Below are 8854 nucleotides of genomic sequence, written 5' to 3' on the forward strand. Positions count from 1 at the left end.
CTTTATATGATACTTGACATAAAAAAGAACATGTATTATAAGAATTGTAACTAAGTCATCTTTACTGAAAACATCTGAAAGTTCCAACATGAAAGGCAGTATTATGTATTCATGAATTCAAGAAAAGGATGCAGGTGACTTCTCTACAGGAGGGCATGTCTTCATAATTATATTTGGCACTTGAAAAGTGCATCACTTTGAGAGCAATTTTGAATGTCTTTAATGTGTATTTATTAGGCATAATGAAAACATACACAATCGGATATTATAGGCATTAGAAAAAGAAGGACAAGGGTTTAACTGCACTCATTTCCTCATTTAAGTTCTCTGGATGGATGCACCTTCAAGGTAGTTCATCTCTTCTAGAACTTCTTTCATTTATAGATATACATTTGTAATTTATCAAGGGAATTTTGTAGAAGATTTTGGTCCATTTAAAATGCTTGTTTATTTATATTCCACATCCTCCTATTAGCCAATTTAATCAGCTATATAACTTAAGATGAGATAACATAAAACATCCAGTGGCCCTGATTTTTTACTTTGATGACAATCCCCAAAATTTCCTTTATACCCAATGCATTAAGACAATAGGCATTCCCAGAAAAAGATATTCCAGAATGTCTAACTATGGTGCTCCCAGGAATAAGCACTTCTTAAGAAATATAACCTTATCTAAACTTCAAAAGAGTAATAATAAGCTAAATATGTACCACAGATAAAATATATATCTACCGTTATTATTAACATGTAACCAATAGGTATCCCGAATGATAGTCTCACTATTAACCACACTACATTCGAATATAAACTTGAGATGCTATTTTAGATTACATAACTAAAAATCAAGTCAAATATATTTTTCTTGTTACACAGAAGGTATCTGTTTTATTGAATTCAAACATGGTGATAGAACTTAGAAGTTCATGAACACTGAATTCATCTATAGACTATGTTCTCAATGAATAGCTTAATTATTAAGTTATTAAATTTAATTATTAAATTGAGCAGCCACCTTTTCAGAGCAGCCCATGTGGACTGGCTTTCTTGGTCCCCTAAGTGCTCCTAATTATTCAAACAAAGTTTTACCATTAATATATTTGATGGTAGAAGACTGTATAATATAATATATAAAAAACTTCTTTGGCTTGAGCACAGATAGCAATGTGTATCTATCTATCTATTTTTCTATCTATAATGTATATATGTGTATCTCATAATGATTTTTAAAGTCATCATGTAGTCATGTTATTTTAGAGTTTAGATAGAGTCAGGGATAAGTATAAATTGTGGTAGAATTTAGAAAATGCACAATTTCTAAAAATAGAGACTTTTAGCATTAAGCACCATAAAATCCTCTCTCATTTTTCTTTTCTTTTACTTTCTTTAATATATCCCTGGATTTAAAGTAGTATAAACTATCTCCACTCAATTATTCACATTTTAATTAGGTTTAAAAACCAGTATGCTATTTTTTCACACAGTCTCTAAAAAGAAGAGAGATGCAATAGATAAAAGACATTACCATGTTTTCACTTTGAAGATAGAAGCTGAATTTCACTCTGGGATTTTCAGTTTACTGATCTGCAAAAATTGTTTGGGGTAAAATGCTTTATTTCTCAAATAACTCATTAAGAATTTATTACAATAATTCCATATAATGATTCAACATGTTTTCCAAATGAAATCCTTTGAAATAAATATAATCATTCTTTTTTACTTTTAGCTTAATATTGCATGTTCGGATTTTACAGACATGTGATTTGAACATAAATGTACACAACTCCTTTACCTATATAATTGAAGAATTATGTCTATAGGAAAGTGAAATGCTTTATCCATAATATCCAGATATCAGATATCCATAATATCAGAACTACAAAAGAAGAAATCCTTATTATGTCAAAAAGGGATTGTAGCTTTCTCCTTTCTGTAGCAGAGGTAGAAAGTAGTCTTAACCAATAATTGTTTTATTGAATATTAAGACCATGTCCTACATGTAAACAGTTCTAATAAAACAGAAAAAGGTGGAGCAAAAGTAATAGGAGAGACACTTGGATAAAAAGGGCAAAGACCAAAGTTGAAGTATTGAAAATATTAGTGAAAATTAGTTAAGTCAACTAAGAATACCTCTATACTAAATAAACTGAGTTTCAGTGAGTGGAAATAATTAAAGTCATTGATGTAGAGGTCAATTTCAGGTCATTCCTGGCACTAAATTTGAAAAAAAAATCAGAGTAGCTATTTTTTTAAATAAATGAATATATTTTATGGATCTCTGAGTTTAACGTTTATACTAAAGGAAAAAAATCAATAAAGTTATGTCAACCTGAAAATAACTGGGGAATGTGTATTGCTGAGCTAAAAAAAGATCTATAACCCCAGTTTACAGTTTCATATTTTGCAATTAATTAATAAGGAAGGCAAACACACATTTATCTAGATTAGGAAAGTTTTCAAGTGTGTAAGGGTCTAAGGTCCAGAAGGTAGTGATCCATTTCAACTTAGGGAGAAAGGCTAAGTGTTATGTAATGGGAAGAGGACCTCAACTCGTTGGAAGACTCATCTCAACCACCTGCCAATGATAGAGAATGAATAAACACAAATTTTCACACAGTGCCCAGCTCACATGAGAAACCATTCAAATATTGAAAAAGCCATGCAAATTCCATAATAAAATGTAAAAGAAGACCAAGTAAATCAAATGGTGTTGAGAAAGTACATACATCATTTAATTTAGATATTTTTAAATGATGCATATGTAATTTAAGTACATCCAAATGTGTAAATAAATATTGGAGAGAACCTTCCAGTGAGTCAAAGTGTAGATTCTAGATAACAAAGTAAATTAATCTGTACTTTAGTAAAAACCAGCCCAGCAGTGAATAAAAATAGTGCCCTGAGGGTGGGGAGTACCTGGCCAACCCTGGTCAACCAGCACAGCCATGTGGTCAATGGGCTGTCTTCTCCCATCCACATTCACACATCCAGTCTCTATGGTGTCAGTCAGGCTCTTGGGAGATGACTGAACAAAGTGGGAGAGAAAGGACACTTTTTGACCATGTAACAGAAATTCTTCTGCAAGCCCTACAGATTTGGGAAGATGAACACCATAGTCTAACCAACTTGAATAGAACTAAACCGTGTAAGATTATGAAGCAATTCTCCCTTTATACTGAGAAGTCTTAAGGCACAAACAGTACAATGCACTACCCAATTTAGTTTTCCATAACCAAAAGGAGGGCAAGGGAGACAGGCATGGAGATTACCAAAGCATTGAAAAATAATACCTATGAGAAAGGCAGAACATTGTATGTTTTCTAGATGAAATGGACTTAAAGGAGAATTTAAAGGATTTAAGTTTGCTGTAAGAAAGATTCTCCTGGCACTGTGAGTTGTTAAACATTAAAGTGGTTTGCTGAGACTGCAGGAACTCCAATTCTGAGAATCTTTAGAAATGGGAAAGATTCAGACCTGCTACTTAGAGAGACTGAATGTGGGCTTTATTCAGCTAGAACTCTGCAAGTGCCTGCTAACCCTGTGAGTTTAATTGTTAAGTACTTATACGAACAGTATTTTCCATCTAACAGTTCTGACTCAGAACTGTATACAGTTGTTGGGGGAAGCAGTTGCAACAACCCACTTTTTATAGTACATAAAAGCGTGTGAAGGAATAGTTTGTCATGAGGAATCCTAGTGATATCTCTGGGCACCTGTACTTTCTGATCCTAGATTTCTCATGTAAATTTCATATAGCATTTATTAATAATCAAAGGCTTTTATAATATGTTGCAGTTTTGAATAATTCATGCTAATGAAGCATTAAACCATGATGGAAAATATCAAACATAAAAAAATTAAAATTGGGCAATTTCAGTTTTCCCTCTTGATATCATACAGACTTAAATACTGTTTTTTGTGTGAAACCTCAAAAATTGGTCTTTAAGTTTGGATACTTAGTCACTAGTAGTCCAAAACTAATATATATATAATTTATTTTATATATATATATAAATTACACACACATACACATTCACACACATTTTCTTGAAACACATTTGAAGCCTTAAAACATAATAGTATGTACCAAGAAGTGAATTAATAATGTATTTAACTCATATAATCTGGACGAAATTATTTTATAAAAACAATGTGAATAAATTGAATAGTAACTAAATTGAATAGTTTACTAAGTTAAAAAGTAATCACGCTAATTGCATGTTAATATATTTGTATATTATACAATAAATTATCCAACTCAGACTTCCACAAAGAATTATTTTACTTCCCCTTAAAGAATGTGCATAGTTGAGCATTAGATATAATCAAGTTTTCACTACCTATACCTTTCCTTTTGCCAATGATTGAGGGAAAATCTTTGAGTTTTTCTCATAAAGTAACAGTAGCATTATTAAACTAATCTCAACTGATGACTTCACAAAAGCACATTATAACGTGCCACTCAAACTTTCTACACTGCCCAAATCAGCAGATTCATAAGTTGACATAGCACAGAGGAGCTACCTTCAGAGCCCTGCAGATAACTGCATTCAGTAAGTATTTACATCCGTAGCACTATAGATCCTACTGACTGGATTGAAAATACACATGTAAATACACACCCCTCTCTGTGTCACAGTCTGTCAATAACTTGTATAAACGGACACGATGTATCTCCATACCTATGGATAAGCTTTACGTTTTAGATGTCCACCACCTACTCATTGTATCAGGATACTACCTCTCAATATCTTTTTGTTTGTGTTGAGTTGGAACGTTTGTGTATGTATGTGTGTGCGCGCGCACATTACCGGAGAGGGAGATCCGTTCTTGCAGAGGGGTCCCCTGAAGACTCCTTTAATGCCCCGGTAGTGCCCATTGCTGAGATGTCTCGAACTGATGACCAAGTAACAAGCCATGTGGGTCCGGGCGGAGGTGCAGAGTCTCAACTCTTCACTAGGCGACCAGCCGTGGAAAGCGGGCGGGTTTCTCAGCCGCAACAGCGACTGCCACCTCCCGAGAAGAAGCGGCCAGCAGGACGCAGAGGGAGGCGGCGGCAGCGCGTCCTTGCTGCGCGCCCCGTGCGGGGCTCCTGCTGCCGACAGCTGCTGCTCTGACAGAGGAGGCGGCGGCGACAGCACAGAGCACGGAGGGGACCCGGCGAGCCAGTCCACATGCTGCTCTGACGAGGTGGCTGCTCAACCGCGGGCCAGCGATATATTTATTTAAGGACAACTTCCAGGGTCCGCCAGGGAATCAGGAATTCCCCCGCCCCTTTCCTCCCGCCCCCTGCCTTCGCGCCTGGCGCCTGCCCCGGGGGATGCTCAGGCGCGGGTACCCATCGTCCGGCCGGGGGCGTCCTGGGCTGCGGGCTGCAGTGCCGGGATCCAGCAGCAGCCGCCGCCGCCGCCGCCGCCGCTGCCTTTGTGGGGAGAGTGGCGGGGAGTCCTTGGGAGCGCCAAAGCGCTGCCCTCGCTGCAGTCGGGAGAGGGCGGAGGAGGCGACGGGCGGGCCGGGGTGAGGACAGGGAGTTGGGGACTCGGCGACCTGTGCTTGAGGAGGGCAGTTAGCGCCGCTGCTGGGAGCTGCGGGCTCGGGGCTGCCCAGGAGGCTCAGGTGTGCTGTGGGGCGAGGCCAGGGGATGACAGCTGCCGCGGCGGCCGCGGGGGGCTCTCGAGGCTGCGGGACCCGCCTCTCCCGCCTCCCGGCCTCAGCCGCCCAGCCCCCCGGTTCGTCTGCCCTATCTCTGAGCCAACTTTCTACTGTGTTTGGGAGTCACCTGGGAGGACTGGGGAGGCCGTGGTGGAGGAGATGGGCAGGAGGAGAGCGTTTTCTTTACTCTTTCGTTGCCTGGTGGCCTTCAGCTTTTCTTCAGCGCTCTGGCTGACGGCGGCGTTGGCAGAAGCAACAGCTCCCCAGCCGGCTGCAAGAATGAGCTGTGCAGCCACAAATAGGGCAGACAGACTAGATGCGCCATGGTAGGGAACGCACGGACAAGGAAAGTTTTGGGCAGAAAACTTACATAAGGTATAGAAACGAGACATGCATACGTATATGTGCATATACATGCACGCACCCAGAGTTATGAAGATTCACTTACAAGCCTTTCCGTATCTTTAACGAGGCACATATTTTTGGTCTGTATAAGACCTCTGTGCTTTCAAAACCCCCAACAGTCGCCCCCCTCAGAAGTGGTTTTTAACGGACGTTATTTCGTTTACCGTAATTTAAGCCACCAGAGAGCGAGCCGCACTGAGAATAAAAAAACCTGTGTAGAAATGTGCTCTGAAAGGAGAAGATAGCCCTCCCAAGGGTTTGGAGACACCCTGCACTCTCCTCCACCCCGCGGTTGCTTAATGGGGTTCTGCAATCCATCTCTGCCTCACCTCGCCTTGTCTGTGCCTGGGAGAAGGTAAAGGTTCACCTCCTCTCAGTCTGTTGCTTCAGCGCTGGAATCGAAAGGTTACCGCCAATGCTCTGAGTATTCTCCCCAGTATTGTCCTCCCCTGTCTCCCACAATGCCCCATTCGCATCCCGGTTGACATTGACACAAAAGCAGAAACAGGTTAAAAGAAAAAAAAAAACCTGTTAATTTAATTTTTCCTATTCAGGCAACTCATAAAATTCTTAAGCAAAAAAGGAACAAAAAAGAATCTAATTATAACTTTTGTAACTACCCAATAAAAGCTTGACTTTTTGTTTACATCATTACAATGGCTTAATATCCTTAATATTTTATTTAAAAATACATAGATGTACTTCTCATTTTAAAGGTTTTATATAGTATTTTAAAGTGTTTGCAAAGCTTCTGAGTATATAAGGTAAAAACGCCAATTCCTTGCAAACCTTCAAAATAAAAATTACTGAAACTGGGATAGTGCAATGTAAATCTTTTAGGAATTGTTTATTTTAAACAAATTGTTGGTAAGAACTTTTGAAATAAAAATAAATTTATAGAACAGTGGCAGTAGATGCAACAGATCCATCTTCTCCTTTCTATTGATGCATTTAACACCACATCAATGGCGTGTTTAGCAACATAGTGTTTATTCAACTTAACAGCTGTAAAGTGTTTCCTGAAGCTGAGAACAAGTAGTATTACTCATGTATAGACATTAGATATATTTTATACAAAGAAAACAATGTATTTGCAAATAGTAAAACTTCAAAAATAGGTGAAATATTGACCAAAAAATGAATAAAGTGGAATTTTTAAAGAAGATAGTGTGGCTCAGTTGATAGCTACTATTTTACTCTGGATAAATAAATGTAGGTAGCAAACAGCATTGAGGACCAAGGCATAAGCAACTTAGAATGTATTAGAAAGATGAATGATATCATTTCTGTAAATAACAGCCCAAGGGTACTATGTCTTCTTCATTGAGTAAATATACTTCCTAATACTGCTTAATTATTTTTATGAATCAGCCATATTTTTATAAAATGAAAGGATGGATAAGAGTAATCAAAATATAAAATTCAAACACACTATTCTGTTTTATATCTTATTCAAAGTACTTGTTAGCCATCCTGACATTCTTGTCATTAGACCATTATCTTGTGTCTATTTGAGTTTTTCCCAGAGGAAACAAAATAATCTACTTTTTATAGTAATGTTTCAAAGACTACTGTAATTTTGCTGAATTTCTTAAAAATTTTTAAATTTCGAAGTATTTTTCCTTTAGAAATGGATAATACAGAATTTGTTCATTTGCCATATCTTAAACGTTAGGTTGTCCTTTTCTTTCTAATTTTTGCCATTCGTCTTAAAATATTGAGGCAAAAAATTGGCACATTTGTCACATTTATCTAGTTTTAAGAATAATTCTAAAAACAAACAGAAAATGAAAGCAACTCCCTTCTTTTCCTTGCCAGATTTTGACTGATAATTATCAGTGTGGTGTCATCATATTTCACAACTCCCCATTTTTGCTAGCATGTATTTTAGATGTGGCTCACCAAATATAAATAAAAGAAAGATGTGTATATTTATTTACATAGTTGTTAAAGATATCAAGTTGCTCGGTTGTCTTAACTTTTCTCTCTACTAAAAGAGATACTTTCTTTCCAACTCCAGTAATTAAAAATTTTCAGTGAAAAGTGAAAGAAAATTGGAAATATGTCTATGCTAAATGAGTTTTAGATATGAGTAAAATTCTATTACAGCAAACATTATGAAAAGCAAATATCATGTGCAATTTCACAAGGTCCATTTATTTAAAACAATATTTATCTGATGAGTCCTCATTCCATGGAAGAGGATTTGAACGGCAAAGGGCATGGACTTCAGCCTGTAACCAAGTTGATATTTCTATGTATTTCCAGATTCATAGCTGTGTCATAGATGATTGACACAGTGAGAAGTCCTCTCTTCTATTACCTTTATCAACATATCTTAAATACACCCCACACCTCTATATCCCCTGCCTCCACCTTAGTCCAAACCAGTATTATCTCCTGCTTGGGCCATTCTAATATCTTCCTAACCAGTCTTCCTGCCTCCAGTGTTGCCCCCATACACAATTTATTCTTTATATCCAAAGGCTATAGTGATAGTTATTTTAATATATTATATCCTAGTACATCCCTATTTAGCTATCTAATGATTTCATATCACACTCAGAATAAAATCCAAACTATACTCTGTTTTAAAAGTCCTGTTTGATCAGGTCCCTGCCTGCCTCCTTCTTCTGCCTTCCCCTGGGAAATCCCTCTGCTCCTCACAGTGTTCCTCAGGCACATGCAGCTTTTCACTGCAGAGTCTCTTTTCCAGCTCTTCTTTTTACTAGAAATCCTCCTATCTGCACGTCACAAGGGAAACATCTTCTTGTCCTTCAGGTCAGATATAAAGGTT

At 37.7% G+C, this 8854-nt stretch overlaps 1 protein-coding gene and 1 long non-coding RNA gene across 2 annotated transcripts in view; both read right to left on the minus strand.

Moving 5' to 3' along the window:
- LOC131380751 (uncharacterized) overlaps positions 1-3100 on the minus strand; it is a 34045-nt gene extending 30945 nt beyond the window's left edge. The window contains exons 1-2 of the long non-coding RNA XR_009208908.1: positions 2917-3100; positions 1526-1584 (exon numbers count right to left, since the gene is read on the minus strand). This is a non-coding gene — a long non-coding RNA (uncharacterized LOC131380751). The remainder of the gene's footprint in view (positions 1-1525; positions 1585-2916) is intronic.
- ZNF804B (zinc finger protein 804B) overlaps positions 1-5196 on the minus strand; it is a 612804-nt gene extending 607608 nt beyond the window's left edge. The window contains exon 1 of the mRNA XM_032761133.2: positions 4812-5196. Within this exon, the coding sequence (XP_032617024.1) occupies positions 4812-4919 (108 nt within the window). The 5' untranslated portion in view covers positions 4920-5196. The remainder of the gene's footprint in view (positions 1-4811) is intronic.
- Positions 5197-8854: the final 3658 nt, after the last annotated feature.

The sequence above is a fragment of the Hylobates moloch genome, unplaced genomic scaffold (genome assembly GCF_009828535.3).
Source record: "Hylobates moloch isolate HMO894 unplaced genomic scaffold, HMol_V3 SCAFFOLD_1, whole genome shotgun sequence".
NCBI classification, from domain to species: domain Eukaryota; kingdom Metazoa; phylum Chordata; class Mammalia; order Primates; family Hylobatidae; genus Hylobates; species Hylobates moloch.